General features: G+C 36.6%; 1 protein-coding gene across 6 annotated transcripts in view; it reads left to right on the top strand.

Annotated features, from left to right (window-relative positions):
• LOC136854224 (uncharacterized) overlaps positions 1 to 22,192 on the top strand; it is a 316,005-nt gene that overhangs the window by 163,457 nt on the left and 130,356 nt on the right. For 3 of the 6 annotated variants that reach the window (XM_067130565.1, XM_067130567.1, XM_067130566.1), the window contains one exon: positions 474 to 554. In XM_067130565.1, coding sequence (XP_066986666.1) covers positions 474 to 554 — 81 coding nt within the window. Of the gene's footprint in view, positions 1 to 470; positions 555 to 22,192 lie in introns of all 6 variants that reach the window. The other 3 variants (XM_067130561.1, XM_067130563.1, XM_067130562.1) reach the window with 1 other exon arrangement.

The following is a 22,192-nucleotide window of genomic DNA, read 5'->3' as shown; positions in this document are numbered from 1 at the left end:
GATTGAAAGGAAAAATAACCTTTTATTCTAGTATATTATTTTAAGGGTTATCGGATAAATCTGAAGGATGGTTCCACCACGGTGGGGTGAGGGATTACTCTGCAGAGGTCCTCGTACTTTAAATGTACGGTTTTGTATTTAGATTTATAAAACATTTATATTTCTTTGATTTTACTCTGTTCTCCTCTGTCTCTCTTCACTCGGCTGACCATCAGGTTCGTAATTTATTGCTGAGGTCAACAGGGGCGCAGTGGGTGTGAAGGAGCATGCCCAAATAGTACCTTCCTAGCCCGAAATCGAGCCCGTGGCCTACTATGGTTGTGAGATGAGAATACTGACCCATTAGAGAAAGAGAGAGAGAATAATGAAAGATATTGATGATTACACCTTGCGATATTGAAAACCATCTACGCCGCTATGTGAAAATGATCCCAAAATAACCCGCATCCTTCGTTCTGTGTCCATTTCAGCAGCGGTCGTCAGCGAGAGTCCAGTTCTGCGTCGCCTTCACCAGCGGCGAGCTTCATCTGTCGACACACCCACCAGAGAAAAAGGTAAGACTATAGAGCTGCTCCAGTGAGGAAATATTCACGAGCAAAAATGGACGGGAAAATTTTCGAGTTACGTGGAAAAGTTTCGTAATTTGAAAGTAATAAATAAAACTAAATCAAATACAGAGGAAGCATAAAAAAGGCTCCAAACTCGTGTTTCAAGCCTCTCTCTCTCTCTCTCTCTCTCTCTCTCTCTCTCTCTCTCTCTCTCTCTCTCTCTCTCTCTCTCTCTCTCTCATCATCAACTAAAATTAAGAAAAAGAACGAAATAAAACCCAGAACAGATTTCTGGCTACGTGAAAATTTCGCTCGCCGAACTTGGTGGCTTAAAAGTTGCAGTCCATTTAGCACTTAAACTCAAAACTTGTCTCGTCAAACTTTGAGCATTTTAGATCAGGGCGGCGGCATTTCGTCTCCAGGGGAGTCTTAAGGAGTTGTGTCTTCAGGGAACAAGATTTTCCGCTGTATTTTTATAGAGAAATTGTTCATAAAGTAGTTTGACGCTTAACAACTTTTACACTGAATTGCTTTATCGTGTTATTTTTGTTGAAATAAATTTTTTTTCATGTTTTAATCGAAAGTGGTTATAATGTTACTATCGTAAAAATTTATAGGCACATACTGCGTGGTTGTTTAATCTTTTAGCGTGTGTGTGTGTTTTTGTGTATATTTTTAAGAGGTGACATGGCCTGATGCCGAAAGCTTTGATGTCATCTACTCTGACTTTGTTCTTTCGAGATCCGATGGCTTAGAAAAGGCATTTGAAGGTTCACTAAGCACAAGAATTGTGAGGCATTTCAGTACGACAGCCTCTCCTCTGTAAGGGACGTTATTTGGTTGTTTATGCTGTTCAGCATTTCGACAGCTATAATTGAAAAGTAACCTGATGTCTGAAACGGATAATTATACCCAATGAAAGTGAAATCAATTGGATATACAATGAAAAATTGAACAAAAAGACCAACTGGTAGTTACAAATCTCACGAGTTAAACTCAGTATCGATTAACTCACAATGCAAGAGGTTCTCTTGAGCCAACAGAATGAGGTTAACATACTACGTAAACGAAAAGGAAAATTACACGATAATTTAGGAGCTACAGCAAAATGGAAACGGTAGTTGAAGTTCTCACAGTCTTCATGGCTTCTTAGTGATGCCTCACAGATTTCGCTTTCACAGATATTCATTTCAATTAAATATCACTCAATTGAAAAGAATATCCATATATTTATATCAGTATATAGTAAATATCCATATCTTGAGTCACTGTTTGCAGTATCGTGATGAGTAACACGGTTAAAGCTTTTTTCCCTTGCCTATTGAATCTAACATTGAATGTATTATTGCTTTTTTTTTTTTTTGCTGTTTTCTTCCTTCTATATCGTGGACACACCCTCGTCCCGATTGCTCTGGGAACTTTGCCAGAAATTAATAAACTAATTTTTTTCACTTTCGAATATGTTTACTGATCAGGGAATAGTGAAAGTGAGCTAAGGAGAGTATAGAGTATATACTTAGTAAGGAAAACGCGAAACTTTAAAGAAATTTCAATATAAATGTCGGTTTTCTTGATAAGGATATCCTACAAATCATTCCCGTCAAAAGACAGTTGATTTCAGTCATTAAAATTACTTAGTTTTTCTGCCAAGGGATATGATTTACTGGCTTATGAAAGTAATTTGTCCAAAAGATTATGTACTTTTTTTTTTACAAACCCCAAAGTCAAATAATCGAGATTTATGGAATATATATATAGTTAAATATATATATATATATATATATATATATATATATATATATATATATATATATATATATATATATATATATATTACAAGAGTACTGTGTAGAAACTGTTCTACATGTTTTGAATGTGATCAGCAGTAGAATTTCGCGACGAGGATGGTTCACTGTTGAATATTTATGTATATGTACGAATTGATTGTGCAAATGAATGTTCTAGAAGTCTGTAATGTAAAATGCTTGATAAATTTTGATGTTAAGCTTCATTGATGCAAAATTGCGTTGAATGCAGGAGATTAACCTTGGCAATTCAATAATACGAAACGATTAATGAGGTAAGTACCATTTGGTAACGCATCATTTAATGAGATAACTATCATTTGGTAACGAAAGTTATTGAAAATTTTAAAAAATGCGTGCTACATAGGAAAATTAATTGAGAAATCAACAGCAGTAAGAAACATAATTAAAAAAATAATAACGCTTTTTAATAACGAAAGAAACCGAATCTGCAAAGTTTAAGATTACAGACAGGAACCTCCCTCCTCCTCCTCCTCCTCCTCCTCCTCCTCCTCCTCCTCCTCCTCCTCCTTCCTCTTCTTCCTTTTTTTACGCGATATAAAGTCGCTCTAAATTTGATTTTCGGATTGTTTGCATAGTTCGGGGTAGAGTGGCTGGCCGGAGTGAGATCCTCGATGTCGAATTTATACGCCCATTTCACCAGGAATTTCAATTAAGGGCCACCTCGGGAGCGCCTTAGGCATACGCAAACATACTGTGGATATAGGGGGATTTTTTTTTTTTTTTGGCTACTTTTTTCAACAGGCGGCCCCTATAAAAAAAATAGGGGCTGGGATGCTATCATATTCAGAGCAATAATTTGATTTTTGCTTTATGCAATACATGTAATCAATGCGCAAACATTTTGCTAGCGCAACTTTATTTCTTTATTTGGTTGTTTTTTCCATTATTTATTTATTTATTTATTTATTTATTTATTTATTTATTTATTTATGTATTTATATTGTGAAGGATCTGCCTTTTCTTCCAGTGGGAAAGTTTGGTCTTGAGTCGACTCAATAGAATCACATTGTGAAATTTTAATTTTGGTTTTATATTTTCTGTGTAGCAGTTTTTAATTTTATGTTCAGTGCAGCAGTATTCCTTTCGTATAATGCGAGATGAGATGGGCGGAACGTTCACCTAAGTCATGAAAATTTCATTAATAAGTGAACTTAGTCAGAATGGAGCCTTCTAAATTAAACTTCTATACATAGCAACCAGTCTATTCTTTAAAACTGAGGCAGAGACAAAGTCCAGTTGAAATAATGGGTAATTTTCTTGTCAGGCACTTAATAATAATAATAATAATAATAATAATAATAATAATAATAATAATAATAATAATAATAAAAATAATGGAAAAATGTTCTTTATTAGGAATATCTGCCGACTTCGCCATCGGATTTTATTAGTACTTTTGATGATCTATTGCATCGAAGCTAATGACCGCTGTCAGAATCAGACTTTAAGGAGAGGTCAAGTCGCGAAGACTTTTCAAAGGACATTGGTGGACACTGGTGCTAATTGCAACGAGTTCTTTGATATCGACGTCGCTACATTGTTTTGCCGGGTATTAAAAACGTCATGAGTTATTTTGCACTTTCAGGTTCATCTATTTTATTCAGAAATATTTTAACCGTATTAAATTCGTGCGCCAGGTCGAAAGAACACTGTTCCAGGAATTAACTAATCAACTGTCTTGCATTCCTTCAGTTCCTAGGCGTCAGTTGTCCCATTTTTAAGGCAGATTGCTTAAGAACTAGCAGCCCCACTAGTTAAGCTGTGAGTGCCTATAATTATTTCGGCCTGTACTTGAAAGTCGTTGGTTATGGGATTCACTTGAATGATATACTCTGATATACTTCTTTCAAATAAAGTAGGAAAACTGTACACACACACACACACACACACACACACATATATATATATATATATATATATATATATATATATATATATATATATATATATATATATATATATATATATACATACAATATGATGCATTGTGTAAAGCTTCGAACGCGGGAAAAGCAGCGTGAGATATTAACGTTCTTTATGCTTTTTGACCCATTCTCGCCTGAGTTAAGTAGCGAAACTGTATAGATAAGAGACGGCAAGGCCACTTTGTGACGTACAGAAAAGAAAAAAAAACTAAAAATAAGAAGCAAGTGCAAGGCCGTTGATCATAAGAACTATACCTTGCGTTCAGTCCGGACGCGAAAGGAAACAACGCAGTTGTTCCCAGGGCTCTGACGATGGACTTTTGGGGACGTTGTAAATCTCTGACGACTGGTGGAGAAAAGAACTGTCGACGTGAAAAAGAGATATACGTAACAGTTTGATTCATCTGGTATTTACGGTACAAGTTGGACGTAACCTGTACACCCAAGGTCTTGATTGAACTGCCAGACTGAATAAAAAATAATAGTGGGATTGAAATGATTGTGGAAAACGAAAACGAAGGTTTTGGACTAGTAAATGGTTGGATTATCATCCTAAATATCCCCTCTCCAGCTCAGAGACGGTCATCGGAAAAACTAGCAAGCTGTATAGAAGTCGATGCTCAGTTGGACAGAAGAATACGTAGAAACTTCCACTGAACTTGACTAAATTTATGATCTCCGTCTGTGGGAATGCGCCCCAGGACGTAGTTCTTTTACGATAAGATCGATTCGGTGTGGAATACACGTAATAGAGGAAGCCCACGAAGTGAATGAAGACGTAGGAAGGGTTGATGAACGAAGATGGCTGGATAACAGAATAGAGATTTGAAGAACTCATACTGCGCACTTAACATCGTCAAAAAGCATTTAGAAAAAACGTCTCATGCATTGTGTTTGGTTGAAAGTTACTTAATGCATTGTTCTCTAAAATTCCTTGAGGTGAACGACGCCCAAAGATTCCACTAAAGAATGGACTAACGTCATTATTGAGATTGAAAAGGCCCACTGTGGATGCTGTCCAGCGAAGCCATAGCCTACTGGAGATTCCAGATAAAAGCATAACCGTGGTAAAATCATTTAGTTCCTACTTTTGCTCAGTCTTGCGAAATTAAGTACGGATTAAACCATTCTTTGCGTCACTATTCAGAAACGCGTGTTATAAAAGCCACAAGACCTAAATAGATATATATCGTAGAGGCTTACATTCATTCTCATACGTATTTCTTTCTACCAGTAGTCGGTCAGTTCCTCATAGTTTTAAATTCATGAAATTTTGTGTCCGTGTGTTTGTGTGTGTGTGTGTGTGTGTGTGTGTGTGTTTGTATGACGGGGGATGGACGGGAATGGTCATGACATGGTGGGGGGCAGAATCAGGATGAGGAAGACTGAATGTGAGGAAGATCTCTGTTAGCCACCACCACCTTCCTCTCTCTCTCTCTCTCTCTCTCTCTCTCTCTCTCTCTCTCTCTCTCTCTCATGTCTTCCATGTTTGGTGGGTAGCAAAACTGGTTTCTGGCTGCCCCACCCACGTGTACGTGTGTACATTTTTTGCTCCAAGAGAGCATTCATTGTACAATGGACTTGACCCGCCTTTACAGCTGATTCGATGTTTGGCAGTTGTACATGGCTTGGAGACTGTGTACATAATGTAAGTGGACTTTAAATTTGCCTCATGCCAAGGTGCGCTGTGTGTGTGTGTGCGTGCGTGCGCGCGCGCACTTTTTCGACATGCCCGCTAGCGATCGGCCTATCGGTCGTTCGTTTCTTGGCAGTTATCTCTGGTTTCATGCCTATCTCGCAATATAAGTGTGTATATTAGCAAATAAGAAGCTTTTTCGCGTCCAGAACCTTGGTTGTTGCACTGCCAGTGTGACGTAAAGCAATCAGTCAGTCATGAGCGAATTTGCATGCAGGAAAGAATACAACATTTCAGGTGGTGCACTTAAACAGTTGACTCGGTCTAGCTTCATTTTGAAGTTAATGGAGTGCCAGTTGTTTTGAAATTCAGTTGACCATAAAAGGGGCGTAAATAAATTGTATATTTTGCGGGTAAATAAATTATATATTTCGAGTTCTCTTCACTCAGGTTATTTTGTCAAAGGTTATTTTAAGTTCATTCGATTTCCATAACTCGCATGGTGAAGAAAGTAACCAGTCTCAGGGACTATCAACACAATAAGAATTGTTTTATTATTAATTTGCTTTCAGTAGCTATAATGGTGAATTTGTTTTGACTTATTGCTTGAACACGTGGAAAGTTTCCAATCAGCTGGACCTTTTTTTTATGTGGAAATAGCACTGACAGTATTGGTGAAGAAATCCTTTATGATGTCAGTGTAAATACGAACTGAAAATATATGCAAAACGAGGGCTTTCGGAAACCTGCACGATTCTCCTTAGGTTGAGAACGAAAGCTCTCGTTTTGTATATATTTTAATATATATATTTACACTGACATTGTGGATTTCTTCACCACTTTAGCGACTCGTGCGATTTTGAGATTATTATAAACTTACAGTATTGTTATCATTACTGCCCTGGGTTCATATAAGCGAGGATAAATCCAGGTGAAATAAAAAGGAAAAAGGAAGCAGTCAGCGAAATATGGAGGAGACTGGATTAGGTGTGAATATCGTCCATAATTAATAATGCCACATCCGCGCTGTCATGGCGTGAACACGCCTTACGGAAAGATCCTCAGTCTCTCTGTTGTTTTTTTATTTTTTCTAAGCTCCTTGGCATTCCCCAAAGAGGCGAAAGCCTATTATAAAGGAAAGGAAAGTTCCAGTAAGTCTAGGCTAAAGGGGGAAATTTTGTCCTTCGAACGGTACAGCCTTTTAATTTTGTTCAATTATTGAACAGTAAGGTGTAAAACCCAAGTCGTTTCCGGTTATTTTATTGTTGCTCTTACAATATTGCAACGGAAGACTGGGGCGGTTTTAACTTTCAGTGGCAATATATATTTTTTTATGTTCGTCTTGGAATAGATGGTATATTTTTTGCTTTTATTATTATTTTATTATTAATATTATTCCTCGTATATAACTGTTCATATTCCTTTATGCATCTTTGTTTCGTTTTTTTAAAAAGCTATTTCACCACATGTTATGGATATTGAATTTTAAGCTTTCGTAAACATGATACTTCCTACTTATCATCCTGTACGAGTAAAGCACCCAGACCATTTTTAGAACTGTCTGCATGGAGCACTGGTTCAGAGTTCTTTCTCTGGTTCAGAGCAAGCCATAAACTTAGCTGGTTTACATAGCTTTTGTTTCAGTCATTTCTCCAACTCAAAACAAAACACACACACACACACACACACACACGGAGATTCGAGGGTATTTTTTCTCAATTTTCTCCCCACAAGACGTCTATCAGTCCTTGCGGCCTGTTTCTTATAAGGCCGTTGCCTCTGTGTACACTGGGAAGGACATTAGCCTGAAAGGTCGAGTTTTAATTGGCATAGGGTTAATTGGCTTTAATGTGAATGAAGAGAATATTCATCCGGAGTCCTGACTTGCCCTTTGTTCAGCTGGGAGAATTTAGTGGAGTGTTCACCTCGTATGAGAAGACTGTTGTGTCTGCTGCTGACGTTTTAGACACTGTTCTTTCATCTCTCTAAGTTTTCTGTTTTTTTTTTTTTATGCTTGCATGAATTTTTGCAAATACGAATTCCCTTTTTGCTACTAGATTCTTTTTATTGTATGTTGGTTTATTGTGCAATTTATGCATTTGCAACAGTTTTGTTTAAAAGTTTGTATAAACGTCAGAAGTAATCGCTTGTCAAGTGTTTTTCCTTGATTGGTCAGCCTTACTGCAGATTACATTGCACATTTAATGAGATTTCATAGCAAGTTGATGGTTCTCCAATTTGGAGCATTCAGGCTCATCTGAAGTAGAGTAACTAAACCTGCCGTAGCCCTGCAAGTAGAGGTTCCTGTACAGTATTTACCAAGGGCCTTGGATATGAACTTTTAAGAACATTTTTAGCCTGTCATCGTTGACGCTACTATTATGGCTGCCGTTAATATCTTTAGCGCGTACTGAGCTATGCACGGTACTTTCTTTATTTTTATGGTTCTTGTTTAAATTCTGAAGTCACTTGATTTAGGCGAGGATTCGTGTAAATGTTGAAGCCCTTTTAAATTTCTAACAAAATTTTCAAGACTGTCACTCTGTTTTCTGAAGTGTTATTTTATCCTAGCCTAGATTTATTCTGCTTATGTTACTTCGTGTTTTGTGTGAATTTCATTCGAAAAATGTTTGTTGTTTTTATATTCAAACTTCTCTCTTCGCTTGTATTGATTCACTTGCGTTTTAATCTGCAATACATGGAGCACTGTAGCGCCTGCTGCGTACGAATTGATGTGCAGTTGTGGAAAATGAAGATAGCTGATAAGTATTCGTTTAATATTATTTTTACGAAATGAGTTTGATGGCGGTTGAGGGTAAATTTGAGTATCAGGAGGCGTCGCTACTCCTGGCAAGGTGTGCAGTGTTTATCACGGAAACATTCCTCGATTCTGCTACTGGCTGCTGAAGAAGCAAGACCTCTTGCTTGTACAGAATCAGATTAAACGAATTTCAAAAAAGGGAACATTATGCCACGCCGCGTTCTTTTTATTATCTCTCTAACTCGCTCAGGCAACACGTTAATCCAGCCTATTAAGGGAGGCAGGTGTTAGCGACAGGGCGATTGATAGATCTAGTATCCCAAACATAGAAGCTTCTTCCAAAGGTTTACTGATATTTATATTCAAATTTATTTGAGTGTAGATTTGAGTAAGGATGACATTCACTCGCTCGTGCCCGCTCTTTAAAAGTCAGGGATTATGGCTGTAGACAAGAGGGTGGGTTTGCTTAAACGAGCATAGATAATGAAGTACACTCAAGTAGATACGTGCAAATCCATTCTCTTGTTTTAGAAATACTCAAAAAAAAAAAAAAAAGTTAAATATGCCTTAGTTTAACCAGACCACTGAGCTGATTAACAGCTCTCCTAGGGCTGGCCCGAAGGATTAGATTTATTTTACGTGGCTAAGAACCAACTGGTTGCCTGGCAATGGGACCTACAGCTTATTGTGGAATCCGAACAACATTATGACGAGAAATGAATTTCTATCACCAGAAATAAATTCCTCTAATTCTTCATTGGACGGTCGGAGAGTCGAACGCTGGGCCAACAGCGTGCTAGCCGAGAGCTCTACCCACCCATCCAATGAAGAACTTTCATGAGAATCAGTCCCCCCCTGGTTTCCACTTCCATTAAATTTCTGCCTTTAAATTTCTACTTAGGGAATGTTTATATCATTCTCTTTGTTTTGAAATTTGTTTGTAATTTCGCACCGTCTTCACTTGCATGGAAAAACACGAGAGAGAGAGAGAGAGAGAGAGAGAGAGAGAGAGAGAGAGAGAGAGAGAGAGAGAGAGAGAGAGAGAGAATCCTCGCATCTATTCTAATTTCAGAGAACGTTCTCTTAAACAGTAGCTTTGCGAAACCTAAGATTGGACTTGAAAGCCAGTGCTTTAGCGATGGCGATACGGCGTCTCTATGCTATAATTTCTGTAGATAGTGAATTAAACGATGACAAGAATGCACAGTGAGAGTCGGAAGAACGGTGGAAAATTTATCGCAGGTAACCGCAGCCATGTTTCGCGTCTAGAAAACACTTGGGATGAGCAGCCAGTGGTTAGTTGCATCTTAAGTTTGATCTGAAAATCTAGGCGTAAGATCAAACCTTTCAACTGATTTTTTCCTGGGCATATACGAAATTTATTGTGTGCAGAGGTGATGAGGAACCTCAAGAACCACAGTAATCCCCAATGTTTTCAAGCCAGGTTTATATAGTGTGTTGTATTTTGTATTGTTTCTTATGTAATGACAAAAGTCTACGGATAATAAACTCCACTCTTAGACTTGTTGTCGTCCAGCCTGGGCCAGCTTCCCCCCACCATTGGCACTAATGTAGCTACAAAGAATAAAGGCACCTTGGGCCGACCTTCCTGACTGTGCGTTTCGTCCCTAGCTTCCGGGCTTTCATCTCGACCACTTTGTTTTATTCACTTGTATCATATGAATGTTTCATGTGTTAGCGTACGCATTGATATGCGCATGTTTTTCTATTTTATGGCATGCGATGACACCAAACAATTCAATGGAGAAAAGAGTGGCCTGGTAAGGTATGGAATTGGATGATGAAATTACGCCAAAGACCAAGCGCAGGGACCTACGAGGTCATTCGGCGCTGAAAAACGTTTAAACAATTGCTAGGAGGGGGTGGAAAGTAAAGTGAAAGAAAGAGAATATGAACGGAGGTTCAGCAAAAGGAATGAAAGGAGTTGCAGTTAGGGCCGAAGGGACACCGCAAAGTCTTAAGTGATGTCTACAGTGCACCGCCTGATGTACACTCACAGCACTACCCCCCCTTGCGGGTCAGGCACGGTATGTAACATATATGATGAAAAGAAACGGTTGAATCCAATTGAATTTGTTATTCATATTTGCTCAGTGGACCTTCTTCCTGCCAGTTGCACTCGCGTCGTTGTATTTGGTTAATACAGAAGCTAATTGTATTTAAAGAGCTCGCTCTCTCTCTCTCTCTCTCTCTCTCTCTCTCTCTCTCTCTCTCTCTCTCTCTCTCTCTCTCTCTCTCTCAGGAAAGCTCGAAACAGTCTTAAACATTTTTGTTTTGCATTTTATGTTTGAAGTACGGCCTAATACCGTTCAAAGACAGAATTTTTTTAACAGTATTATTATTATTATTATTATTATTATTATTATTATTATTATTATTATTATTCCGTGCCGTACCCAGTTGTGGCCCGTTTAATAATGGTGAAGATAATAATACTATTATTATTATTATTATTATTGTTATTATTATTATTATTATTATTATTATTATTATTATTATTATTGGTGTTGTTGCTGTTATTATTATTAATATTGTAGGTGTTGGAAGTGATACCCTTGTTGAACGTATGTACGGAACCTGATGAAAACAAGTAAATTAAACTGATTGCATTGCAGAATTAAAAACAAGTTTATTAATGACTTTTCCTCATCCAGACATTGAGAGAAAAAGAAGCAGAGCAAATTCTGCGAGATGCGAAAAAACATGTTAACAGAAGCTGTACCTTTCGTTATGCAATCAGAGTAATCAGGGGTACGTGTGTTTTTGCAGAGAGAGAGAGAGAGAGAGAGAGAGAGAGAGAGAGAGAGAGAGAGAGAGAGAGAGAGAGAGAGAGAGAGAGAGAGGGTAATAAATTCCCGATGACTAAAGCTGAGAGCACTTTGATGCTTTGTTAGAGTAATACAGTAGATATGGTTCCCAGATGCTCGGTCAGGTTTTCACTAGGAATCCCCCAATCTGTTCGGCTGGAGATGGTGTTTGCAGTATTGATGGCTTCTGTGCGGTTGCAACTGCGAAATGCGAATTAATTTGGATGTTAGTGTTTCTGATTACTTTTTTCTGGAGCCGCCCTTGTTAGTGAAGGACCTTTATATATATATATATATATATATATATATATATATATATATATATATATATATATATATATATATATATATGTGTGTGTGTGTGTGTGTGTGTGTGTGTGTGTGTGTGTGTTTAATGCTTTCGAGTTATCACAATGCTCTGGTATTGAAATGCAATTTGTAAGGGAACAGTCTTCTTGGAGGAATTCCCTTCTTAGGGCTATATCTGTGGTGAGAGATTTATTGGTGGAGGCACTTTGTTCAGGTTTCTCCTTTAAGTGGGGAAGAAGAGCGTAAGTTCCTCTAAATGTCAGAGTGGCATAAGGGAGATAAGGTTTTGTAAGAGTCTGGGTTTATGACTGAAAGAGTAACAGTTTTATTGACCAGTCTGGATATTCGAAACTGGCTAAAGGAATCAATTCGTTAATACTACGAAAATCTACGTTTGAAACGTTTTGTGGTATGAGTGAAACACAGAGGCACAATATATATTCCATTCCGCTTCCGCACGTAGCGTATATTGCTGTTGAATATGCGTAACGCCGTATGAACGCACGCATTTGTTTTCCATTCATTTCCATGTAAAGAACATTTGCATACGCATATACGTCCGTCGGCGTTCACGACCCGATCGCGTAAGCATCCCGGAAACAGCACGGGTTTGCATAAAGAGGAGAGGAGGTAACCAGTTGAACAACACGCTCTGTTTTATTTTTTTTTTTTATTTTTTTTTTTTTAGGCGTGTTCCAGTGTCCCAGGTTTGACCCCCTGGGTGGGGTGGGGGGATGTACCTAGTAGTCAGACGGCTGGGGAAGGAAATGAGGCTAGCAGCTGCATCCCAGAAGCCTTGTTGGGAATGTGAAGGCTAACCCCATCTTGCTTCTCCCACTGAGGGGGAAAAGGAGGCATGATTTAAAATTATATATATATATATATATATATATATATATATATATATATATATATATATATATATATATAATTTTATATATTTATATATTGCCTTTATCTTACACTGTTCTGTTTTCATTATCTTACATCTGTTTTGTCTGATGTCTGTGCTTGACTAAAGACATTTGTTTTATAAACTCGTGAACTGCAAAGTTTAAGTGAAGGTTCTGGCTACGCTTGCTTGTACATTCTAAGCAGGGGTAGGGTGCGTGTGTTGCATATTACAGGTATGCAATGATAGGATAAAAATGGATGTTTTTCAGTGAATATGAAGTAATAAAATGGAACATTAATTAAAATTCACGTGTTTTAGTAGATATTTTAAAACTATATATATATATATTACTACCTCATTCAAACTGGATCTCTCATTATCAAGTATCTCTCTTGATAATGTGGACTGTTTGTCCAAGAAAGCTTTTTGAATAAAACTCCATTTCCAGTTTGAATTTCTTTATTACTAATGCACAGAACAATATATAAAGTTATATATATATATATATATATATATATATATATATATATATATATATATATATATACATACAGTACACGTATATATATGTATTTGAATATATATACTGTATATATATATATATATATATATATTTATATATATATATATATATATATATATATGTATATATCATTTTTTCAGTGATACATGATTGCGTACGGTTGCCACTGTCATAAACTGCTTACTGGAAAGACATGCTTTCTTCAAATGAACGCTTGTCGATCATGTATCTTAACGAGCTTTAATTGACTCGTCGTAAATGAAATGTCTTGTCGGTTGAAGGTCAAAACGACGCCTTCGGCCCTAAATCGATCCGAGCGGAAGTGCATGACCGGTGCCTCCCGATAACGGTGGAGCCACTGCCGAAATGCCAAGAGGACAGGGACGTCGGCTTCAGATAACGGGTATTATATTCTCTCTCTCTCTCTCTCTCTCTCTCTCTCTCTCTCTCTCTCTCTCTCTCTCTTCTTTCGTTCTGCTTGGCTCGTGGTGAGTGATTGGGGACTTGGCTGCAGGACGTGACGTATATCTTTTGTTTTTTTTATTCTTCAGGAATCTGTGGCATGAAATTGGTTCTGGGCTTCCTTTGTGCAGTATATCGTGGATGTATCGACTCGTTTCTGAGTATTTTCTCGTGCTTTAGGGTATAGCAATTTGCATACAACTTCCTAAATATGTAACGACTGATTGGCCATAATGTTAGGGTAGTCAATGGAATCACCATCACTTAAACAAGTATTATTAGTTACTGAGGTACAAGAATGAAAATAGTAAGGAAGAATATTGTGATATTCTTATTGAAATAAAAATCTAACTTTGTGAGCAGTAGGTAAACTGTCTGCTTTTCGTAAGAGCCTCGGCTGCAATGTCTCTCTCAATTTTGCCAGACAGAAGCGATATTTGCTTCCCGTAAGCCATTTTTAGACGTGTTAAGTTGTTGAGCAATAATTGTAAGTGCTTGCGGTTTCTCCCAGTAGTAAAAGCTATATACTGAGAAGGTTAAATCGATACGAAGCCATATTGATGTTACTGTAGTGTAAGGTCCAATAGTATTTCAAAATAGAGTGCGGTGTGCAGACATTTAGACTGAAATCGCTGAGCTGCAACTTATTATTGCTCTCCTGTAGAATTATAATACTGTAATAATGATCGTTTCCTCGACTAGAAAAACATAAATAACCATGCAAGGAAAAAACATTTGTAACAATTGGTAACATACGCTCTACTATTTCCGTAGAGGAGACACAGATGCCGAGGTTATGTATTGCTGTCCTTTCTGTGGTTTCGTTATTTCAAATCTCTCTCTCTCTCTCTCTCTCTCTCTCTCTCTCTCTCTCTCTCTCTCTGAGTCGGGAATAAATGACAGTGTTTAAAATGAGGCCTTCTGTTGTATTAGTGATTTGACTGTCTTCGTTCTACATCCATTTGGAGAAGTTTATTATATGATTTTTTATATCTATGAGAAATGACACGTTGTTGGTTAGCCTATAAGGAAATAAGTAAAGAAGTTAGCGTCATCTTATATAGGTGTTTGGTAAGAACATGTCAAGTTTGGAGGAATTTAGTATACTGCATCGGCATATTTCTTACCTTGCCTATTTAGAGGTTTTTCAGATGCTGACGGGATCGGAAAAAATAAGACAGAAAAACTGCTGCATTGCCAGGATCCCGCTGGATAACAGCACTTGAAGGTTTGCAGCATAATCATGCGTACCGATTGGTGATTTTCTCTCACGGATACGATCGTCGAAAAAATGTCTTTTTCCCAAGTGGAAGGGGGTTCGGGGAGGGGGGAGGGGCGCATTAGGAAGGCGGGGCATTCGTAGATGTCACGTTTGTCCTTGTGTGTTGAGAAAAAATTGCGTTGTTACGGAATAGCTGCGCTTTGATGACGAGCGGGCTTACGATTGATTTTCATTGTTTTATGACTACAGTTCTGTCATTTTACTATACTTTGTTCGTGGCATTGTCTGTGCATTTTCATTACAAAATTATAAATATATTTTTTCGTTCCGTAATTTTACTCTTCTCCGTTTATATATTTATTAAAATGTTATTATCAAGAATTCTGGAAGGCCTTACCGCATTGGAATTCTGTTTTCTACAGTGCGAAGCGAAAATATATAAAAAAGAAATTCATTTCTCAGTATTGTTTACATTTATGGACCTACTTAAACAGGGCCCAATAAAGCCATTTGACTGCCGTTGTTTAGGGTAAGCATTGGAAGGATCCACTGAGGAAACTCCCACGGGGCCACACGCCCCGAGGGTGAACCGTCATCCTCATCACCATCATCCTTCTCTCCCGTAGGACCCGGTAATTATCCCCAATTTGCCGGCGTTATCTTCGCCTCCGGCTGCTCTTCCATTTCCGATCAAAGCGCCCTGCTTATCCTGCGTCGTCGTCGTCGTCAGCGCCTCCCCCCCCCTCTCCCTCCCACCACGCTTTCCTTCCACACCCCTCCTCCCTTTCCCATCCTCCATTTATCCACATTCGCGTGGGGTTTTGTTTCTCCTCGCCTTGAACTTTTGACCTTCGCCATTACCAAGTTTCTTACCTTCTCTTATGTATCCCTTTTCATTCATTCGCGTTTGTTTGTTCTTGCTGAACTGTTTTCTTACTCTGAATGATTTCTTTTATATGAATTGGTTACTGACTTGTTTTTGTTCTTATTAAACACGCGCTAGCGCGCACACAGTGTGAAGTTCAATGTTGAGGCTATTTGCCTATTTGATGACCTTGTTGACTTCACTCGAAACTTCTTTTTGCTCTAATTGAAGAGCGTCTTTTTAATACAGACGCCAGTATTACTATTTGAATTAAACATATATATAATTTTTTCGTTTCATTTAGTCACGTTAATTTTCTTAAAATGAAAAATTGAAACGTAAGATATTCCTATTGAGATTGCGCATTAAGCAAAATGTAATGTATTATTGGTTACGAGATAGACCGCTTTATGTGAAAATGAAGGCACTTGCATGGCTATAGATATAAATATACATAGGGTTTTGTATACCAATTTACAGTGCTCTCAAATGTATGCGGCCTCTCTCCATCCGAGAGGTTATGGTAGCGACGCGTTCTGTAGCAAGCATGACTCATCCATAATCATGACTTGCCGAGTAGCTAACCTGCGAAGTCAACAATGAATCGGTTAATTAGTTGTCCCGACGCACGCCGCTGGTTACATTGTTTGACCTTAAAGGTCAGACGTGGCTGCTCTCCTCCTCCTCCTCCTCCTCCTCCTCCTCCTCCTCCTCCTTTGAATAAATGCATCCTTTTATTTCTTATTTCACCTCCTCCCGTCCTTTTCCTGTTATGGACGTCTTCTTAGTTTTTGTTCCTTTGCACAGACTCAGGTGTCGTCTTTATTGTCAGGATATCTTTCTATTTTTTTTTTTTTTGCTGACAGTATCAACCACAAACGTATATTCACACACATACATACGTGCACACACCTTATATATACATACACACTTACATACACTCACAAACACACACACATATACTGTATATAACGAGGGGAAAGATGAAGAATATTCTAGCTATAGGGAAGCTGCTATGAAAGATATCGTCACTATATATATATATATATGTGTATATATATATATATATATATATATATATATATATATATATATATATATATATATATATATATATATATAGTGTGTGACGATATCCTTCATCTTTCCCCCTCGTTATTTTTACTTTACTTAACGAAAAATTTTATATCCAGAAGCATTCTTTAGATCAAGGTGATTCCTTTCTCTTTTCTTTTGCTGTTATATTAATTTAACATTTCCCATGAAGAGCGGAGAATAGCTACGATATAGAATGAAAACTAAAGAAACAGACACTTTCTCTTCTATTTACTGAGTGCATCGTCAGTGGCAGCATTCACAAGTCCCTTTAAAAATAGAATCCAGGATTAGCCACGGCAAAAATGATATTCTTCCTGCTGAACTTTTCTTATTTCTCGTACAGGCAGATATTCTCAGTCTGTTGGAATTCTGATACGTAAGGGCGCAGGTGTAAGAGTTCACACTCTCCTCTTTTCACTCATTCCTCTTGATAGAGAGCTCGGGCAGCTGATAATGACCTGACGAACTAATTCTTGGGATGTCGGAGAGACAGTTGGAACTGCTGACTTGGCAACCAAGTCACCTGAGGCCAGTCCTCAGCCACCATTTTAAGGAATCAGACACCTGCGACCACAATAATGCCTGTCGGAAAGCATATGAACTGGTAGTGAACTTGGGTCGGGCCATCTTTTGGGCAAACTGCCTCCACCAGACCTTACCTTTGCCAGGACCAGGGACCCTGAGGACACATCTTTCCTTCTCCCCATCAAAATAAGAGGCTACTCCTGTTCTCGTTTCGCTGACATCACTCGTGTCAAAGTGTTCACTACTTGATCAACTCTTTTTATTAAGCACTTGTCAACATCCTTCGCTACTCCCATGACCGGTCACAAAGTGCTTTGAGAGAGAGAGAGAGAGAGAGAGAGAGAGAGAGAGAGAGAGAGAGAGAGAGAGAGAGAGACATGGAAACGCCAATGTTTTGCGTCCTCATTGTGTGTGATGTAAAAATTAACTTGCCTTTTTATATCTATGAAAGATTTAAATCTTGCATTCAGGACCCCGTGTCAGTTCTTTCTGATGATGAGTAGATTTTGTGACTTTCCTACGTGTTTGAATCTTCAACAGAAGGAAGTTCACTTTTATACATTGCATAATATATTGTTTTATGGTACTTGTATAGATTTTACCGCAGACGAGAAATGCCAAGAACGGTAATTTCATATGTCCGCTGTGGTTTTGAAATTCTAGTCGGGTATAAACAGAGTTCTTCAGTATATTATGGGTTAGATGAAGCTATGTCGGAACTTCCCCATTATTTAATTTATATATTGTAGCTAAACGACAGGTTATAAAAATGAGAGATAATGTTCTCTACTGTAGATCTTGCCTTTACCTGTGTTCCATTCGGCTGTAAAAAAGTGCTAGTTAGTTGTAAGATAATTCATTCAACAGTGTTGGGGACACTTTTAAAAGTGGTAAATTCTGGAGGAATATAACATTTCATCCTTTAAAACATCGCAATTGATTTCGGAAGCACGCGTTGCTTTATGAGCAAATATAGAAAACTGAGTAATGTTTCTTAGAATAAGGAAGCTATTCTGAAGACCATCTTACTGGCAGGCATTGCTATGACCCTTACAAGACGTTTCGATTCTGTGCTTGCAACAGGATATGTCACACTCAGGTATAGATCCCACTTGCCTTATCGAGAGGTCTGTAAGGATCATTATTATCTGTTAATCTCCCCCACCCCACCCCAACCTCTCTCTCTCTCTCTCTCTCTCTCTCTCTCTCTCTCTCTCTCTCTCTCTCTCTCTCCAGCTCGTCTGAAGCAAGATATAATGATCTCCAATCACATTTGGATTATAGCCCCGAAGCATCACTCCTTTTCTTAGTCTTTCACTGCCCGTAGCCTATGAGGACCTCGGATGATTCCTAAGGGCTCTTATGAAACGGCATCCTTCGAGAGACATCTTAAAATAGATAGACGTCAGTGCGATGACGTCATCATCTGTATGGTACGTTGCTCAGTTTTGTTTTGATCGTTTGACGGTATTTTCTTTCTTCTTTCTAGAAGTCTTACAAAATCGTTAAACCCTTTATTCTATTTTCGTGCTGCGTCCAGTAGTTTATTTTACCCTCAGATTAAAAGATATATATATATACATATATATATATATATATATATATATATATATATATATATATATATATATATATATATGTATATATATATATATATATATATATATATATATATATATATATATATATACGTTTATGTTTATACATAAATATATATATATATATATATATATATATATATATATATTTATTATATTATATTATATTTTGGTTTACAGAACTTACCTTCTTTTTTGAGAAAGACAAAAATACTTTTCTTTGTGAAATCGGTCGTTTATTTTCTTTATTTTTTAAATTCTTTATTTCGTACCTATCTGCTTACAACAGATGATATGAGCAAATAATTCAACACACTGAATTTGCTCATATAGAGTATAAATCTTATTGGGTATTACGTAATGTTTTCTGATATTAGACGTTACTTGAAGTCTCAGGTAAAGGGTTCTTATGTCACGTCATTTATTGCTTATTTTTATTAATATTAATTATCTGTTGTTAAGTTACGTTGCTATTACTTTGCTTTTCACCCACTCTTGAAATAGAAATTACGCACATAATTGCGTACGGGCGTAATTTTTTTTAGTTATTGCTAATTGATTCACGTAATTGAAGCCTTTCATTTCATGCAATTCATTTCAAGGACATTCATTTTTTCCTAGAGTTTCATAAGAGTTTTTGCCCGTAGTGACTGTACCTTGCATCCCGGACGTCTCCAGCGGAATGAGATGGGGTGATAATATTTTATCTCTCATCTCACGCTGAACAAACATGCAAACGACTTTAAGTATCTTCGTTGTTTGTGAAATGCCTGTTATCTGGCGATGAAAGGTCAAACAATTTTCTTCACCTGTGTGTTGCAGTAAGGTATGTAATAATAATAATAATAATAATAATAATAATAATAATAATATTATTATTATTATTATTATTATTATTATTATTATTATTATTATTATTATTATTAAAAATTAAAAATTTTAATAATAAGATGTAGTGTTATAATTGTAGAGTTTTTATATAAAACAATTTAATCGCGACATTGTAATTTTTTGGCATTAATAATTACTATACTAGGTTATTATTATTATTATTATTATTATTATTATTATTATTATTATTATTATTATTATTATTTCTTATTTAATAACTTAATTTTAAAGATGGCCTCCCTTCTCCCCCCACACTCCTCACCCCTACACAAGAGCAAAAATTGCCAACTAGCAGAAAGAATACCTCCACTCCTTGCCAGTAAACACCATTAGATGGATTTCTTTATTTCTCGTTGTCGAAGGACTTAGCGATTATTTAAAGTTACCTTGGTCAGGCGGTTTTCCAGTCATTTGTTTTATTATTATTATTATTATTATTATTATTATTATTATTATTATTATTATTATTAAAGTGTAAAAATATAAAGCATTCATTTCTGCTGAAACCTTGGCTGAATGTCCTCATAGAGGAAAAGAATATCAGTAAAATAACAGTTTGGTTATTAGAGTTGCACGTGCTTTATTATTATTTTATTATTATTATTATTATTATTATTATTATTATTATTATTATTATTATTATTATTGCTGTAGTTTTTAAAAAAATCAGTGTCTCGTCGAATGGTCGTTAATTGAAATTAAACAATATCAATAAATTTTATTATTATTATTATTATTATTATTATTATTATTATTATTATTATTATTAAATCCAAAAAATATAAAACGGTCATTTCTGCCGAAACCTTTGCTGAATATCCTCAAAGTGTAAAGTAATATAATTAAAATATGAGTTGAGATTTTAGAGCTGCAAATGATTTATTATTATTGTTGTTATCATTACTGTATTATTATTATTATTATTATTATTATTATTATTATTATTATTATTATTATTATTATTATTATTATTATTACTACTACTACAACATAAATTCGCTGTGCTATTTCTGACAAGGATTGTTACAAACTCGTAACAGACAAAAATAAAGTTTGTGCTGATGAATTGTGTAACATCCTTACCACGCTCTTATCTTTGTTGTATACATAATTTCGTAACGTTTACCTGTAGTTTGTATATTGTGTATTTTAATGTACGTATCATGTTACATGTAGTCATACTCGTAGGACCATCGTTAATGAGTTTTACTTACGTTTAAATATTTCAAAGATAATTTACTTTTTTATTTCTTTCCTTGATTTGCTTTCATCTTTCAAGTGGAGTGAATGATGACCGCAGGTTGCGATTATTAGACCACGCCTCTCTCATATATAGTCCTGACTACCACATCGTTTATCTCTTTCGTAAACGACTGTGTGTGTCTGTGGAAGTAAAGTTTGTGTGTGCGTGTGTTTGTGTATAAATATGACTGTGTATGTATTTATGTATGTGTGAACGTGTATGTAGTTAAAAAGAGTTGGTTTATTTTACTTTTATTCTTTGCATAATTTTCGAACTACGGTTATGTAAGTTCGTTTGACATCATACATATTCCTTGCGCCGTATCAAAAAGAAGTGTTTCATTTTTATTTATTTATTTATTTATTATCCTATTGGAGGTCCAAGGGAACATGCCTCGATCCTGCTGTCGATTCATTACGCTTCACGTTCATCACATTCTCGAGTCGAATTTTCTACTCGACCCTTATCAACGATAGTAAGAGTCTCACGTTCGGTCGATTTCCTTTTGATCGCAGTGGAATTGAAGGGTGTCAACGATTGGGGATCGTTACTTACGAAACGGCTCTCTCTCTCTCTCTCTCTCTCTCTCTCTCTCTCTCTCTCTCTCTCTCTCTCTCTCTCTCTAGTATTCTTTTTGCTCGTATCCTCATGTTTACGTAAACATTTTAATTTCCATAAGATTCTATGGATGTTGGTTAGTTTGAATGTCGAGTTAGGTTTGATTTATTCCTATTGTTATGAAAGCATGAAGTCACAGTTTTATATTGACTGGAAAGTGGCATTTGAGTTCCGTAGGTTTTCATTTCTTATTTTGTCTTCGGTACATTTTGAGCTTATGCCAGTGATTTTATTTTGCTTGCTCTGCGCGCTTTCTTCACTGCAAGTTGGTTTTGTATTCTACAAAAAAAAAAAAAAAAAAAAATAGTTCAGGACATAGTATATCAGGAATTTTAACTTCATTATTTTCCTTTACTGTACTGTAGTCCCAGTGATGTTAATTCTTTAAGGTGGTAAAATATTAATATTCTTTCTGT

Source organism: Macrobrachium rosenbergii, chromosome 28 (assembly GCF_040412425.1).
Source record: "Macrobrachium rosenbergii isolate ZJJX-2024 chromosome 28, ASM4041242v1, whole genome shotgun sequence".
NCBI classification, from domain to species: domain Eukaryota; kingdom Metazoa; phylum Arthropoda; class Malacostraca; order Decapoda; family Palaemonidae; genus Macrobrachium; species Macrobrachium rosenbergii.
The sequence above is the reverse complement of the archived record's forward strand: the minus strand, read 5'-3'. Positions and strand labels throughout refer to the sequence as shown.